At 45.8% G+C, this 18,038-nt stretch overlaps 2 protein-coding genes across 2 annotated transcripts in view; one reads left to right on the top strand and one right to left on the bottom strand.

Annotated features, from left to right (window-relative positions):
• Positions 1–7,107, top strand: part of T265_14132 (hypothetical protein) — a gene marked incomplete at both ends in the record, with an annotated part of 16,892 nt that extends 9,785 nt beyond the window's left edge. Inside the window, one exon of the mRNA XM_009172150.1 lies at positions 6,994–7,107. Coding sequence (XP_009170414.1) covers positions 6,994–7,107 — 114 coding nt within the window. The remainder of the gene's footprint in view (positions 1–6,993) is intronic.
• The window catches only part of T265_14131 (hypothetical protein), a gene marked incomplete at both ends in the record, with an annotated part of 32,815 nt that extends 17,856 nt beyond the window's left edge, over positions 1–14,959 (bottom strand). The window contains 8 exons of the mRNA XM_009172149.1: positions 2,749–2,847; positions 3,994–4,086; positions 5,355–5,442; positions 8,621–8,725; positions 8,823–9,091; positions 11,010–11,336; positions 14,296–14,399; positions 14,878–14,959. Coding sequence (XP_009170413.1) covers positions 2,749–2,847; positions 3,994–4,086; positions 5,355–5,442; positions 8,621–8,725; positions 8,823–9,091; positions 11,010–11,336; positions 14,296–14,399; positions 14,878–14,959 — 1,167 coding nt within the window. The remainder of the gene's footprint in view (positions 1–2,748; positions 2,848–3,993; positions 4,087–5,354; positions 5,443–8,620; positions 8,726–8,822; positions 9,092–11,009; positions 11,337–14,295; positions 14,400–14,877) is intronic.
• Positions 14,960–18,038: the final 3,079 nt, after the last annotated feature.

Genomic DNA, 18,038 nt, shown 5'->3' with positions numbered 1-18,038 from the left:
TGAAGAGGACTTACTGATTGGTTCCCCGTCTGTCTTATAACCTGGCCAATTTGGTGACCTGTTCACTTGGCCTGATGAAGCTTTCGTGTCAAAAGCGAAACGTTGCCCAAATAAAAACTACCGATTGTTTACCAAGCTCTTCTGAAGCGATGACTTCTCAATCGGTTACAAACTTTTTCCAATTGATTGAATACTCACGCTTGTTTATCAATCTGGTTTTCACAGAAGACCCAACTGAATCTCTCGTTTACCACATTCTTCAACTGAATGTGCTGCACAAAAGCCGCCTTATGTTTCAGCCGGTATGATATTCGAGATATCGCGATATATTTTCGTAAAGGAAACTACTCTAAGGTTGTTGAAGAATCTTCGACCACCCATGACCGATTTCGCCCTTATGGGAGCTCATCAGGTAGGCGAAAATGATTGTATTTGTCTAAATCTGTCCAATTTGGGGTCAAGTAGAAAATAAGGTTCAGGAAATCTCGGGGACTGTGCTTACCTAATGAGCCGCAATTAGAGTGAAACCGGTCGTGGGCTGTCAAATGATTTTCAGCAACCATATGAGTAGTCTACCCCGTGAAGAAAATATTATAGTACCATTCACGACAAAGTATATCACGTGATTAGAGACCGGATAGGTCAATGTGCCGCACATTTACACACAAGCTGGTATACACAGTGTAACCTGGCCCCAGTAAGTTGGCCTCCTTTGATTGATGATAGTGCTGCCGCTAGGTGCTGCATTGCTATTGACTATGTTGTCTCTCGAAGGCTACTTAGATGCAGCACCATGCTTGCTAAGTCTAATTCCTTCTTAAGCGTGTGTTTTGCTCCAAAGTTTTTGTAAGCGACACCATCTGGTCTAAAAACCTTACGTGCACTTGTAAACGCTTGTACTTAAACGAGACGAAACTGGAGAAGTGCATATGTTGGCAGTACAATGTAGGTCTGCCGCAGACGCTACGTTTAGCAGAGCAAACCGTCGCGACATCACTAACCTGTTGATAAGCTGAGTTCAAGAACATGGAAGTGACTTTCTCAGTGCACAACAGAAGTTGCTTGAGAAAACCTGTCGCAATGGGAAGGAGAAAACTCCCCAACTCAGACAGGGCACATACAAAGTCGACGGCTTCGTGTAGACGGACGTTAGCAAAAACCAACTGCATATCTACAGAGCACATCTTTTCACTCTGAAGAGTAAGGACTAACTCGCCAATGAGATCCAGTCAATCTGTGAAATTGTATTGGCCAACCTTTAAATTAGGCTTCGAAATATCAACCAACGCGTCAGTTACTGTTGTATTGCGTTCGATAAGGCCAGGACTAGTCGCAACGATATACCAGGCTTATGAGTCTTCAGAGCTCAGTTATAGAATAATCACTCAGCTTCAGATGTCTGCGTGGCACATTGTCAATCCAACTGCGTTTGAAAAGCAAATCGAGGTGATGTGCTATTCGGCTTTCTACGTTGCTGGTAGGTTCTTTATTAAGTAATCTGCACTTTCGTGTCATTTAGTGTCACAAACATCTTGGATGAGTAGTCTTGCTCAACCATAAGACATCTGAACCTCTATCCGGTTTCAAGATGAGAACATTTCGCGCTCTCAGCTCAAATAAAGCCCACAGATGCTGTGTAGTTACAGCAGATTTGACAATCATATGAGTGTTGAGAAAATCGTAGGCAGGATCAGGTATCTAGTTTATGAACCAATTAGGGCTATCGGTGCTGGTAAGTCTCAGTCCTGTGGTTGGTGACAGAGACTTCCGAACCGCGCACTAATAAGTTATTCAAAAAAGGAATACGAACAGAGGGCGAGCGACAGTTACATCAGTTAAAGGATTTCCGGTCCCGTCGATTACCCCACCATCGAGAACTGGCTACTCTCCAACTCGGCAGTGTCACATTGTGTTAAGCGCTTTAAGCGTTTGGCAGATGACGGTCAACAAATATCTAAGCAAATATTTGCATCGTTTAGAGATTTTCAGGATCCTTCAGCAAAAGTAGATAATTGAGTAGGTCCATATTCGGCCAAATACAGTCACAGTAATACATAGCGCGCGAGTGGAGCTCCCAAGTAGAGGCATAGATCCCCACCTAGGTAAACCTACTCTAGAACCATCCCTCAACAGAACACAGTCTGAAAGTAAATTGACCAATGTCAACAGTTCCAAATGGGTAATAAGATATAAAGTGTTAGGAAGTTCAAGGGCACACTTCAACTAAGAGACTGATCCATGATTGCGTACTCTTCTGACCGCTGATGTGGTGTAGAACATTTTGACCGAACTTCAGCGTAGACCAGGCAACTCAATCCTGGGTTAAAGGTCAGCATATTCAGTTGCTCCAGCCTATGTGATGCCGGATTTGCCAGCCGAGTTATTCTAACAGGGATTTGGCGCCTGTCACCCTGGCACGGTCATGAGTACAACTACATGATCGACCGTCATCTTTCCTGCGGAATGTCCATCCAACTCAAACCTTTACGTATCAGTTGTCCCCAGCGATCGATGCCGTCAAATGAGTTTCAATTCCTGATAATAAAGGACGTGGTATCAACGACTTTGCTCCTGTTTTAGAATAAGAGTGAGAGATCCTTCGTTCAGACCAGTTCACCTCAGACATAAGGGCTGCCTTACAGCAACACCCACACCATTTGCTCCCTGAAGCAACTTTTCACGATTGGGTCTGTCAGCGGTCGCTGCAGAGGGATTTTACTGATGAGATTTTCACAAAATGAAACTCACCTGTTCCCTTTCTAACGTGGCTTTAGCCAAATCCGAACGCTCAATGTCACGCTCCTCTAGCAGTTGGCTGATGTGTTCTTCTTTTTCGCGGATAAGTCGCTGAGAAGGGATTAAAACAAAAACCCTCAATTCACTCAACAATGCAACAAACAACGGTCAACAAAAAAAAACAGAGATTTAGCGATTTAGTCAAGCTTCACATATCGATCAAATAAAGGCCACAGGTACGATTGACTGACATATAGTGACTATAGTGTGATCTCTATGGGAAGAAAGTCATGAGGGGTTAAAACGTCCTTACAAGAAAAGGTAAAATTGAACACTGGTTCATGGTACGCCAGCAGACCATCACCTACGTGGTTTCTCTGGCAAAGCCACAGTTCTGCATTTAAAACGAAACACGTGATCAGCTGTTGTTCAATGTGACTAGGTTGGGAATTCAATATGTCCACCGTGAATGCAGTCTCTAATCAAGATAACACATTCGACCACTAACCAGGGGATGGCGTTACACGCTTTACACCAGCATCCATTGGCATTAATTGGTAAGACGCACAGAATCTGGTGTGGCTAAGAACAGGTGACCCAGCCTCGAAGATAATGTGTATCGGACCAGTGACCACAGATACAAAGTTCCGACCACAGTGGAGGATATGTTGTGACAGGTGGGCTTTGCGGAGTTTGGTCACCGCGTTTGATATGGGTTAACACCAGTGAATTTATCTGAGGAAATGAGAACATATGTGTCTGATGGAGCAGCACGAGAACTATAGTTATTTCAATGATAACTTTTTGATAACTTTCATAGCGGCTTTCGCCCTTGAAATTTTGAGTGCCTGACGACATTATTTACCGACAAAGACTGGTTTGATCAACGCTGTAGATGTAAAAAAAAAAAGTAACCCCAAAATTTGTTTTCAATCACCAGCTTAATTGTATGTACTGGACTCAACAGCCATTTGTTCCACCGAAGTGAAGTGATGCACCTTGAATCCCGAATCCACCTAAAATCGCTTATATCGAGAGCAGTACTAACTTTGGAGAGTTTATTTGGCTGAAACAGACAGATTTTCTAGGCAAGCTCAACAAACACTGACCCGTCGGTTCATTATAGGTAAGCAGTTAGAGCTCTCGTCCCGGTTCGAAAGTGTTAGCCTCCAAGGCGCCCACACCTCTAGTGCTCAGACAGACGACTCGAATGCAAGATGGGGAAAAACAGGAGGGTGGCAACAAAGTTTGACTAACCTGGAGTGTTTGGATATTAGAAAGCTGTTCCTTTTGTACGGAATTATTAGCTACAGAGCCTGTACGTCGAGTTGTGGGAGTAGTTGTGCGGTTCTATGGAAAAAAAAGTGAAGTACGTGACTAGAAACAGCTTCCAGCTAATCACAAAAATAATGAATGAAAGAAATACCGTACCTCTGTAGATTCAAAGTAGACTGAAAAGTGCAATTTGATGAGACACATGGTTGTGCACTACAACCGTTTAAGGCTTGGCTAACTTGGTAGTGTCTCAGCCGTCCTGATTTCCTCAAGTGGCATGGAAGCTATGCATCGAAAGGATACCGCAACTGAACGGCTTCTTTCTTTCCATACTTGCTAATAGCTGCGTTGCTACAAAGTGTGGGTAGCGTCAGTTTTCCAAAAACAAGCAAGATAGCGCAGGAAGCATTAACAAAGTGAATGCAGAGTAGTAGTGGGTACACTTCCACCATACTTCGCACCGATCAAGACAACCGTATACCCTCTATATGTCGTGGAAAGACCGAAACCATCCGAGCTTGTAAAGTGTTCACTGCAAGGAAAACTAGGGTAATACAATTAACCCGTTCCCATTATCCATCGCAGCTGATGCGAACGCAGTGTCATTGTAGGAGTGATACCCTCGTCTAATTGGCTGATTGTGCTCTGAAGGGGCGACTCGTGTCTTCGACCTCTACCTGACAATCATCTCTTACCTGCGGAGCCAAAAAGCCGCTGGCACTTGACAGCGGCCACACCTCGGCATGCCACTTCGCAAACCAGGCGGGACAGACTAGGGTACCTGGTAACTTTAGACCTTCGGTGAAGCTCAAAGGTAAGTAAATGGAAACAGTCCTAGAGGACCATGCCGATAAAATCAGTCTACGTACAACAGCCATGATGGTGGTTGTGTCCAACCGCTGTACATATCTGCTATCTTGGTTGTGAAAAAGCTAGAGGTGTACTCTCAAACAAAAGCCATGGAACTCAGGATATCACTCATACCAAACTCTCAAGAAACCCTCGCGTCACTAACTCACGAATTCATTCATGCGTTCCCGGAAATCACTACAATGCGCGCTCTGCCAGGGTTGGGAGCGGCAAGAGGAAAAGTGTCTCTCCATGCTCTGACTGGAGCTGCCTAAAGGGCTGTCAAATCAAAAAAAATAAAATGATACATTGAAAAAGGTTACCGACACCATGAGCGCACAGTTCGTTTATGACGTGCCGTTAGAAAAAAGTGAACCGACCTATGTATCAACCTCACATGTGAAGGTCGACTGTGAGCGGCACTGATCCATAACATCAACGGAGCCAGCTCATTCAAAACCGGAACCAGTCCTCTCAAAGGCAAGCTGACTCACCTGAACACTGGGGGCATATTGAGCCCGGTATGAGCGGGATACAGAGCTCAAATTTGAACAGTAGGATAGTAGGGATTCTTGGCTACGACTAAAACAAAAAACGATAGCATGTGCAGTCAACAGCAAGTATGAAGGCACGAGAGCGATCAGAGTAAGAGTAAATTCCCCCGAAAAGTACACTAACTGTGGTTCACTTTCACCAAGTGGGCAAGGAAAAGTTATAAACACGCAGAGCAATCAGAAATTCACACTCATCTGTTATCCAGGAAAAGCACCGTTACACAACAATTCACTCAAATTTACATTAGCTGATATGAAGGGTACCTGAGACCTGGAAATACTGAAGAATTAATGGTCAATCTCTTTTAGTTCGTCCAAAAGAAAGCCCGATTGCTGCAAAAGCTTGACTGATGATCAGGTGTGTGTTGAGAGTATCCATGGCTGACTAGAAGGCACAGGCAGAGCGGGGAGTAAAGAGGCGTGCGACCGTAGCCGTCCAGCCGAACTGACTGGTTAGTGACTCAACATCGACCAACAGTAAAGAATTCACAGCAGTGAATTTGCAGCGGGTAATTTTATGGTTCTGGAGGTGAGCTGCGCTTGATGATTTGAACGAAAAGAGCATGGCTGATTTAGTACTACAATATCTATCTAACAAAACTCCTCCGAACAATGCACTGTCAAACCGTTGGGCGAACAAGCGCGAGCATAACAATTCTGTAGACGTCTGTGTAAAACCGGGATGGGCTTCAAAATACCGTGGATGTGTTGAGTACGTGGTCGAACAAATATACTGTGAGTCATTAATTCCTGTTCAAAACATTTGCCGAGAACTTCTAGTCACCCGTGATATGATACGAGTAGAGTGAAAATCTGAAGGCGCGGGTTTAAGTTTACCCGGCAGCAGAGAGACTGGCGCACTGTCTGCTTTTCCATCCAGGCACACATAGCATCAATCCATTTTGTTAAAGTATCACCCGGGAAAGAAGCTTGCAATCGGTGGCAGGTTTGAAAGCGCATATTAGTGGACAATCGCAGAGGCATGCTGATTCGGATGGAGGATTATCTTAGTTTTACTGTATGCGGATGCATGGCCCAGCTTAGTTAACAATAATTCACTCCTGCAATTATGCTCAGAACCCAGTGTGTGAGCCTGATAAAAATAAAAGGGTGTGGAAGTGAAAAGAGTAAAACGATGTATCGCAAATGTACTAGAGTAAAGCGAGCTCAAAGACGCTACACTCAGGAGCCGATAAAAGTGCAACAACCACAGTTACAACTCGTTATCCTATCAACAATCCGTGTTCATCTTAATTCACTGGCAGCAGCACAAGCAAACACCGGTGCTTTACCGCCATACAACTACTTTATTTGAGCAAATCCAAAGAAAGAATATGGAGCATGGAGGACCTAGGGCTAGCCTACCACAAAATTCCGAGGTACCTACACCTCCAACACTCAGTTAGGCAATCTGGATGGAAACTGACACCGCCGAACGTTCAGTGTCTCCAACCAAGCACAGGAAGGCACAGGTGGAACCAATCCTAGAAGGCGCACAGTACCGAAATTGCCCAAACTTTTTGTGAGATCTTTCGTTCATATCCTTAATATCTTTCATTCATATTCTGTTCACCTTCAGGTTTCCGCAACTTCGAATCAGGCACGCGGAATAAGGCCCTTCTCAGCAGGCGGTAACCCAGCATGTGAAACACATGGCCCAATAAACTTAACTTATTGTGCTGGATGCATTCCTTAGTGAAGTACCATCTGCTTCATTCAGATCCCTCCTCTTGATCAACTAATTCCAAATTCAATGGTTCCAGCTTATTCCAGCTATAGTTCTGAGACGCCGGTGGCCAAAGATCTCAAGATGTTTCAAGTTCTGCACCCGAAGTAGCTATGTCTCGCGGCATAACAACAATTCAGCGCGCTCTACGGTCTGATACACGCATCTTTTGAAACCCATTGATATGCCTTTTGATGTCTCAAGTGGCACATATTGGCAAAAGCAATTCTGGCCCTTGAGACTCGTGTGTTGACTTTGCCTGTTTAGCTGCCGTCAGAATCGATGCAACTTCCAAGATACATATAATGTCTTGCAAGTTCCAGTGTCACTCCTCAAGTTCTTATTGGGTGTACAAAGCTGCGTGTCCAGTAGCATGAATTCGCACTTTGTGGGTACGAAGCACATGACTAAGGACTGGATAAACTAGAACAGATTTCTTAGTGATGCTTGCACTTTCTGTACTCTTCAGAAATGAGAACAATGTCATCCGCATATTCCAGGTCAACAAATTTCTCGCAATGAAATATCTCAACACAGGGGGTTTGGAAACCCCCTAGAATGAGCTTCACTACCTCACCAATGACGGAATCCAACGCACTCTTGAAATCAAGAAACGTTAAGATTTTAGGGCGCCTACATGCGTGTTGTCACTTTACTACTGGACAGGATGAGGTGGTGTGGTTCACACAGCCCCTACCAGACTTGCTGTTATCGATTCCCGTCATAACGCTCCTTCGTTAGACGACGTAAAACACGCAACGCAAAGGGCTTGGTTACAATGGGGATCAATTCAACTCCTCCATGACTGTCACATCCATTGTGAGCACCTTTTTTTGGAAATGGGCACTACCACTGAATTACCCCAACTGACTGGGGTGATCTTTTTCGCCAGACAGAGGCAATTAAGCTAGACAAGCAAACAGTGAAGATTTCATCCTACATCTTTGAACAGAGCGGGTGAGAGTTCGTCAGGACCGACAGCTCGGAGGCTAAAGAGAGACAAGCCATTCGCTCAGATCCGACCTATTCAATTCAATTCATCGATTGACAGGCTTATAGTAGCTCTTTTCCAACTTTGACAAAGAGGAAGTATATTAGAAGCTAATGCTCAGTTAGGGTGCGCAAAGCTACTATCAAAGTGTTTGAAAATGCCATTGGTAGGAATAGCGGAAGATATGTTGACACGCACACGTGTCTTCGTGGAAGAGCAAAACATCACAGAAGTTCGAATTTCGCGTCTCATACAACTACGTGGTCTCTACAATTTAACAAACGCCTGAAAACATTGGAAGGCTCCAAATAGTCGACCATATCGCATATTCGGGAATACCAAGAATCATCGCTACTGGAAACAGGGTTGTAAGGTCGGGCGAGACCCGAATGTAAACTGGTTAGTGAGATTACATGTGTCTATTTGACAGTATGCTACCCAAAAATCTGCAAATCGCGTACAACAAAAAAGTTGATAAAAACAACTCACCGGTTGTTTGCACCCGCGCTATTGCGCGCAGTAACTTGGGAACCGGCAGGCATTAGCTTGTTAGCCGCCGCAAATAAACCAAAGTTGGGTTTACAGGCGAAGTAGCTGGAAATTGGAGGAGAATAGCAATGCTTGTAGAATTACAGGAAATAAGAACAATGAACAAAGGCGACGGTGGCTTCAGAAAAAGTGGAAGACGTACCGTTTCCCTCCAACGGACCCATCGTTCTTGCCTAGGGGTTCATCCAACTCAATCCCCGCCCACTCACCAGCAGCGAATTCTGTCGGACCCAAGAATCGCAACACTCCGACACGACCTCCAGATATCTGAACACGGTCTCCAAGCTGAAACTGGGACTGTCGGGTCTCCGGCCTAGATCCGCCAGATGCAGGTAGTACAGGGGACGGTGAGACGGACGCCTTAGGGGACGCATGAGGCTCTCGATCACCATCCGAAGTTGTACCTAAATGCTAAAAGCAAAACAATAAGCATTCCTGATAACAGCTTACTCGGAACTCGGTTCGCATTTTAGCGGTTGCAATAGGTTTTACACAAGCGGTTAGCGACTGGCTCTCCATGGATACCGTGAAAATACCACATAGTTCAATTAACTGGGTATAACGACAGATACGAAGGTGAGGGATTCTTAGTCGGCGATATGTATAAATGGTGAATCAAAAAAGCTCATGCCGTAGAATTGAACTAAGGGATGAGGAAACCCGAATTCAGTTATTAAAGAAAAGTATCCACAAGGAAAGATGTTCACATATGCTTCCTTTTTACCAGATCATTACCAACGGCAGACACAACCAACACATAATCCTCAGAAAGTACAAGGGTCGATAATAACACGTTACGCAAGCCTGAATAGTAGTCAAAGAACTCAACAGTACTCAAACGACGGGCCTCAGATCATTAGAGGGCAGGCTAATCACCGAGACATATAGATTTAGTAGACAGCAGTCTCAAACTTATCAATGGAGTTTACGTTTTCACAACTCAAATTTCGAGTTCATACCTTGTATTCCAAGTAACGTGTATATGGATCCAGACTGCAGAAACAGGTATGAAGTTTGATAGCTATTCTTTAAAATCCAGATGCCAGTATGAAGACCACAAAACCAGTTGGATTTCGGCGAAAAAGTATCCTTACTAGTAGCAGTCAGAAAAGTTGAGTTCAGCAAACCGTATTCAAAACCAACCGTTTCTGGTTTATGTAGGGAAAACGTTTTAGGACAAGTGATACATGTCCACTGATCGGCCAGAAAATCACAAAAATTAAGGAAAGCGAGAATATCATGGACACACGTGAAAACAAGATGGCTATATGTGAACCCACACCGCGTGGTACGAAACACCAGGATCTGAGCACTGGTGTGTGGAAGCCAACTTACCAAGTTGACTTGAGAATTGGCTGTCTCAAGCATCAGTGTGAATTCTTACATTCTGATGACAAACGACAAAGGTATCTCAGAAGCAGAAGGAAGATACTTCTTATCGCAACTTGGAAAACTCGTCGTCGTTCAGCTGTAACACCCTTTCGGTGCCCAGCTGCCATGCCACCCGAAGGAAGCACGAGGGGTGGAATACTGCCAGGTTGCCCAAGCCTAGACAGGGGAAGTCGAGAGGCAGAGGTCGGGTTCGAACCATGGACCTTCCGGTCAGTAGACTCGCGCTTTAACCACTTGGGCCATCTCGGCCCTTTGAAAACTCACTTATGATGAAACAACCAGTGTATTTCGTGAACACTTGGAGACTCTAAAGTAAGGGTACCCGCAAACACCCTTGAAGGATGACTGCGGGGGAAGTTTCTGTATCACTTTTTTAATTCTCTTCTGCGTGGCAGCTGCCTTACAAGACAGATAGATTTTATTCAGTTTCAAATTACACCTACCAACCCCTATTACAGCATAGTTCGCAAGTCAACTAAGGAGTGGAAATTCCGAGGGTGACCTTAGGACAATATACCAACCAAAAGTTCACGTTCCTAACCCTCAGCTAGGTCCAGTTCCGTGGTACTGGTTGGTCTACCAACATGTAGCGCTCTCACTTACAAGGCACCGGAAAACAACACGACTGTGTGCAACATAAAAGATCAAGGAACTATCCACGAATGATACAACCTGAGTAAAAAAAGAGCGATAAAAAGATTCCATCTTTCTACTGCAGCAGAATAACCAAACAGCCAAAAGCCCAAAAGACCACCATAGACAGAAAAAGGAGGGTTATACGAATGAAGCACCCCCGTGCACAGAATATAACTGCGTTCCAGACCATGATACAACCACGAGCATCAGTCCCAAACACGACCCTTGGTGCAAGCATAAAGGTGAGCAATTATTCAGGGATTAAGTCTGAGATAAACTTTGGAGGTCTTGAAAAACTTACGATTGGACTCTTTTCACAAAGAGTAAACCGACGCAGGTTTTGGCGCTTCGCAAAAATACCGTAAGACGGTTGGCAAGTAAAGTAAGTGACGCCGCCAACAGAGCCGTCGTTCTTTCCGTTCGGTGTGGACAAAATAACACCTATCCATTCACCCGCTGCAAACTGCGTCTCTCCTATGAACGCTATCTTTCCAAGTCGCTCATTGCCACTACCGACATACACATCATCGCCCAAGGAAAAGGCCTCGAGACTAGACTCACACGAAGCTCCGTCTGTTGAATTCATAGTTAGACGATCGATAGACAATAAGCATGCCCAGATACTGCGCTATGAAATGTGCTAAAAATGAATAAATTGTACAATTTGAAACATGACTTGAAAAAGCAAGAATATCCTCCCTGGGGGTACGAAAGATGTGATAGATTATTGAACCCAATAGGTAGTGGAAAAGAATGAACAACCACATGTTGATGGGCTCAGCGTGGTGGCTAGGATCCAAAATTTTGGCAACGGTACCATACACACTCGTGAAGTGCAGGGGCACTTTCTTTGGACATACATTCAAGGCTGTTGTCTCCTTCGAACACCCGCACGGATTCCAATATCGCTTTAGTACGGGCTCCTACAGCTGTCATCTTGCCGTCCTCGTCGAGCTTCAGTGTTGCAATGATCGTGCGAACTACACTGACTGGAACCCAACTCCCCACTGTTCAACCATACCAGGAAGGCCAACGGTGAACAGTCCGACGAAAAACAGCGAACCTCGTACTGCAAAAGATCGTATTACGAGGTGATTTGCAGATAAAGTCCTCTGCTACGGGATTTTGGAGGCGGGGAGGCGTTTCCCCCCAAACGACCAGCAAATCCATATTTATGAAGGCAGGGATGCTATCTTTTCCCCAGGAAGGACGAGTTAAAGAAAATTCGGTCCCCAAAGACCCACAATCCGATTGCCCAGCGGTTAACCGTGACCGTAGACGCAGTATTCAATACGGTCGAATTATTTTTAAAACCAAATAGTCTGGTGCTGCTCAGAAGGCGCCTGCTGTACACAGCCGCATTAGGATTTAGACAGTATTGCCTTACTCTTTGCATCCTCGTGGCGGGTCAGCCACCTGCAGCCAACTGAGTCACTGGCTCCCAGAAGGATCCCCCGAGAAAACCCTAACAACGGCTGTCTCACTATTCAAAGGTGGAAGATAGGGGAAGGGTCCCTGAACAAAACCCCATGTCCTCCCACTGCCTTGTGGGTCAAAGGGTCAAGGTCGAGCACGTCAACCTAACCCCCTTCTTCGGTTTGGACAAGGAGAAGCATAACTCTCATTTGAAGCTATTCGCTCATCAGCCCTCCCACACAACCCTTCCCATCCATCAAAGGATGCAGTGCGATCAGCCCATCAGACAGTCCCCCAGCTGCTTCACGGGTCTAAAACGTCTCCAATGAGTATAAACCCAAATCATTGATTATTGAGTTCAAAGAAGCTCATGAATGCTGAAGTCTTCAGTGTGAGGCTCCATCATCATCGACAGCATAACACCAGTGTCCAACACTGATGCTTCACTGCCCTCAATGTCCGTACTCCATGTCATATTGGGCAGCAGGCATCTCTTCCTGAAACCTTGCTTTCCCTATCTGTCTATGTATGTTGTGTCTCCTAAACACGCAAACAAGACCCCGCCTCGTTCATGCACCTCAAACCGTTCAGGATGAATGCAGGTGTTTCACTCTTCAGGTATCCGGTGGTCCTGAAAAAATGGATCATGATACTTATGGTATGGAAGTGGCATACAGCCCCGGAGCTAAAAACGCTTTACTAGACTGGATCCCAGTAAACAGTCATCTTTACGCTGTGCGGTTGTCTGGCTAAATTAAGATCAATGTAGGTAGATGCGGTATGAGATGTTTAGTTGTCGTATCGGCATACGCCCCGACATACTGCAGTTCTGAGACTGAGAAAAACGGGTTTTATCAAGGTCTGTCAAAACTGCTTCGGTCAGCAAGAATGATATAGTAATCCTAGCGAGTGATATGAACGCTCAAGTTGGACGGCAGTGAAGCATCGGTATTGAACACTGATGTCATGCTGCCCATGAAGATAATGATCAAGTTGGAGGGATAAGTCCGGAATAAGCACAATTAGGTGATAGATTTGGAGGAGATGCTCACCGTACGGATAGCAGACTGGACGAACTCCTTCAGTTGTGCATTGATCGTTGTTCTTGGCTAGGTGATAGATTTGGAGGAGATGCTCACCGTACGGATAGCAGACTGGACGAACTCCTTCAGTTGTGCATTGATCGTCTGTTCTTGGCCAGTACGAACTTCCAACACAAACGCTGATATCGAGTTAACTGGTGGCTATTAACCGCAAGACAGCCCTCGATCCAATTGCAACATGTCGCGATCAGTTACCGATGGACAGCCTCAATTAAGGATAGTCGTTCCCTCTGGGGTACGTGGCTTGACTCTGATCATGCCACTGTGCAGGCCCAGGTATACGTTTGCTTTCCGACAGCATTATGCGTCCCGTTCACTCAAGTGCGACAAATTTCAATAGCTCAAGAGTTTAAACTCTGGCGAGAAAGGTGCTGGAAACGCATAGTCATCCAAACGAAGATTCTTTGCACGTTGAATGGAGGTCATTCTCTTCGCCTTCATAACTGTCTGTCCGAACTATCTGACCCGACTAAATGGATACTAGATACTGTCGAGATCAGTGGATCTTACTGCTGCTAGAGACTGTAATAGCACATGCAAACCGCTCGAACACCAGATAATCAGGAGCTTGAAGTGACACAGAACGCTCGTGGATTTCGAAGGCCTACAAGAAGCAGAAGGCTTTCTCTGCAGGCAACAGTCGGGCCCCATATCAGCTGATTCAATCAACCGGTCAAAAGAAGACGAGTGTCAGCAAAACGATATGCGAAAAAGACGTCACTCACAAAATGGCCGTTACGAGATGGGATGAGCACTTCAAAGAACAGTTCAGCTAGTCCCTTTAAAACTGTAATAGCACATGCAAACCGCTCGAACACCAGATAATCAGGAGCTTGAAGTGACACAGAACGCTCGTGGATTTCGAAGGCCTACAAGAAGCAGAAGGCTTTCTCTGCAGGCAACAGTCGGGCCCCATATCAGCTGATTCAATCAACCGGTCAAAAGAAGACGAGTGTCAGCAAAACGATATGCGAAAAAGACGTCACTCACAAAATGGCCGTTACGAGATGGGATGAGCACTTCAAAGAACAGTTCAGCTAGTCTCCTTTAAAACAACCCTGAAAGAACCCCGAAAGCCAGAACGGAACAGCGACACCAGCCGGCCGTCAACAACAGAAATCCAGCGTGAAGTATCAATCCTCTAACACGACGAGGCACCTGGGCCGGGTGGTCTGCATTCTACGCCCTTCAAAGGTGGTGAGTGCCATAACTACGTAAGCCGTACCTTTGCACATACCATTAACTCGTAATTCGCACTATATTCTCGGCTCATGTACTACCATTACAAGACAATTAAAGCGTACCTTACGCATTTCTATTCTGTCTTCCTTCTAATCTCAACCTGGAACTGTTCGGCTCCCGCAACAGTGAGGTTCTGGTGAACAGTCTGACGACCATACTGCGGAAGATTTAGAAAACAAGAATACCAGTGCAATGGACCTACTCCACCTTCATCTCAGACTTAAAAGGGCGCAAGAACGTCATTCGGAAAACATTAGGCATCAGTCTGTTACTCTCTGGTATTACTTTGCGCAGATTGATCGATTATCGTGATTGTCGGCATCGATCATATCTTTAACTTGAGACAACTCAAGATAGCTCAGTGGTTAAGGAGCGGACGTGTTGATCAGAAGGTCCATTGCCCGAAACCTATCTCTGCATCCCGACTGCTTCTGACTAGGCTTTGGCAGTCTTGAAGTTTCTCGACACTCGTACTTCCCTCGGGTGGCATGGTAGCTAGACAACAAATGGGTGCTACAGCTGAAGTTCCCGAAAAGTCCTCGAAAACAGCCACTCTTTCAAGCGTCTCACAATATTAGCCTTTCTGGATTTTAAAGCTGCTTTGGACTCTCTCGACCGTCAAAAACGTTGGCAGTGTCTTGCGATCAAGGGTGTTCCTTATAAATTTATTTCACTTATGAAGGCACTGTAGGCGAACTCATGTGGTAGAGCACGTGTATTGGCAAGTTTTCGTCTGAGTTCACCGCCTCCAATAGTGTACCATAGCCCTGTCCTCTCTAGCCTCTCCTTTCCAACCTTGTTAGTGATCTGCTACCTTAAATTTCTTTGACTAATCTATCTGGCTGCCTTCAATGTCCGCAACCTGAAGCAAGTAGGACAACAATCTGCTCTTGCTGTGTAGCAGGAACAAGGATTCAAGATGCAAGCACAGTGGTTAAATTGCCCCATCATTCTCCACTCGCTTCCGGTGGCGAACGTCTGGCGATTCCGAGGCTGCTCCAGCAGGATGTGCGGGGGTTGGTATCGTCCCAAGTCACCGGGAGGAAATGTCTTTGCTTGACGGGATACCCGTTGAGAATCGTCTCTGTGCGGTTCGTCTGGCGACGTCTGTACAGGAGCCTCAAGCGGGAAGTTGATCGGTGTCTGTTTGTCGTGTCTACTTACGCCCCAACTGACTGCAGCTGTCACATCATTGAATAAAAGTTTTATGACGTCCTAAATGCCCTGTTGCGGCGAGCTAAGAGCTCAGTTATCGTTACGGTTGCTGGTGAACTGAATGCACAAGTGAGCAGGCTTAGCGTGTATGAGACTTCAGAGTAGCGGATTCCAAACACGCAGTCGTCCGGAGTCGCTTCTCTTTTCGTTTACCAGGGCCGCGTGAGGTGCGGGTAACTGGCTTCGCAGCTGAGACTGGCAGATCGGGATGTTAAACCAATTTACCGGAATCGTCTTCTCCAACTACCACACCATCAGATGTGGATTCATACTGCGACGAGATCGCCACCTCTTTGCACAGTGCTGGGAGTTTTGCCTGTCGCACAGTGCTACTAGGTCAACCCAAGCGCTGGATATCAGACAAAACAGTGGAACTGCTTAGATCTCGGAGAAATGTCCCCGCCAGTCCATAAAATGATTTGACCCGACGAATTACCATACGTCAAGCGAAGTGATTATGTACGCCGACCGTGAAGTCTGGTTGACTCGTTGAGTTAAAGAAGTGGAAGAGGTCCAGTAAGCTTGGATTGATCCGTGCAATCCATCCCCGGAAACTACCTGTGAATGTAACCATCAACGATCAGACTATCACTACCACCCTGAATAAAAAAGAACGCCTCGAATACTGGGCCCTACACTGTGCATACCGTTTCTCTTGGACACTCGATGCCACTCATTCAGACCTTACAGATGACGTGAAAACCTGGACGGTGAATGTGGAGCCCCCTTCACCCTATATAGCTGCATATCCACTCTCAAGAGATAGCGAGCTCCTGGTCTGGACGATTTGTACGGATCTATCCAAGATGAAGGCAAAGTCCTCAGTCGGCGCTTGTCTGATCTGTTTGTCTGCATTTGAGAAAAGGAGACTGTCATGGGACCGTATACTTGTTCTGGTTTTCAAACGTTTCATTGTTCATTGCTAAGTCACTCTTCTTTCTTTTCAGCTCTCAGTGTCAAAGTTTTAGATGAATAAAGCCTAGCTTCCTGGTCTGGTCTTTCCCAGTCTTACTCTAATTGTCATTGCACTCCATCCATCGTCGAATACAACACCCACACAACTGAAGGGAGTCAATGATAGTACTCATTTTTAAAATGGGGGCTCTTAGTGAGTGTGGCAACCACGTGGGAATCAGCTTCGTCTAGATTGTAATGAGATTACTGGCGTCACTTGTGCTTCATCGCCCTATGGTGTCGCGTGAAACACTGACTCGAGAGGACCAAGCAAAATTCCGGCCTGGTAGGGAGTTGCGTTGACCAAATCTTCACCCTGTGTCTGATGCTAACACAACGCCATATGTATAAGCGACCGACAATCCTGGTATTGCTGGATTTCCAAGGCGAATTCAACTCGGTTTACCGGTCTGTTCTTCTTGACACGCTTGCCCATGAAGGAATGCCCCGGCGTTTCGTGAACATAATAAGTTCACCGGATCATCAGACTTCTGGAAATGAGAGTATACGGAGAGCTCACCAAATCTCCCGTACACAAAGCGGCGTCCGTCAGGGAAACCCAATCCATCCATTCCTATTTAATTTCGTGATCGATTAAATAATGAGATGAACGCTAGGTCTTTCAAACCCTGGTGTTCAAATAGCCTCTGACAAAAACCTTGTCGATTTGGAATATGCATACGATATCGTCCTCGTCTTCGAGGCGCAGGCGCTTTGTTTGAAATGATCAAAATCACCCCGTCCTTCCGGATGCACTTTGCACCCACAAGGCGTGAGGTTATGCTCGTGGATATGCAGTCACTAAACACGCCATTTACAATCCAGGGAGGCAATCGAACTTGCGAGGCGTTTTACGTACCTTGGAAGCTTAGTTCTGATTGCAGTGTGACAGATGAGGTCAATCCACACATATCCACGGCTCGGGTCGCGTTTGCTAGTTTGAGACACCTATAGCGTAAAAGCGTTATATCCCTGAATCTTAAGGGACATGTATATCAGGCTAAAGAACTATCGTTTGCTGGAGTGTTGTTTTCTGTGCCCGATTCAGGGTGGAGGAAGCAGAGGGGAGACCCTCCACCTGGCAGATGGATATGAAATAGGTTATGAAACGTTTGGGTGCTGTTGGTGCTACTCACCTTCCAGGATGGGGACCGTGTGATCCCCACTGCGCCTGGTTGGATACGTCGCAGGACATAGCTGCTAATCGATACCAATGGCGTTCTTGCTATGTCTTAATCCAGGAGTAGACACCTCAGAATGATTGTGTAACCTAGCATACGGGCGAAATTGCCCAAGTGGTTGGGGCACGAATTTACTGATCGGAAGGTCCTTGGTTCGAACCCAATCTCTGCTTCTCGACTTCCCCTGTTTAGGCTTGGGCAACCTGGCAGTATCTCAGC

This window comes from Opisthorchis viverrini, assembly GCF_000715545.1.
Source record: "Opisthorchis viverrini unplaced genomic scaffold opera_v5_145, whole genome shotgun sequence".
NCBI classification, from domain to species: domain Eukaryota; kingdom Metazoa; phylum Platyhelminthes; class Trematoda; order Opisthorchiida; family Opisthorchiidae; genus Opisthorchis; species Opisthorchis viverrini.
Note: the sequence above shows the minus strand (reverse complement) of the source record. Positions and strands in the feature narration are given on the sequence as shown.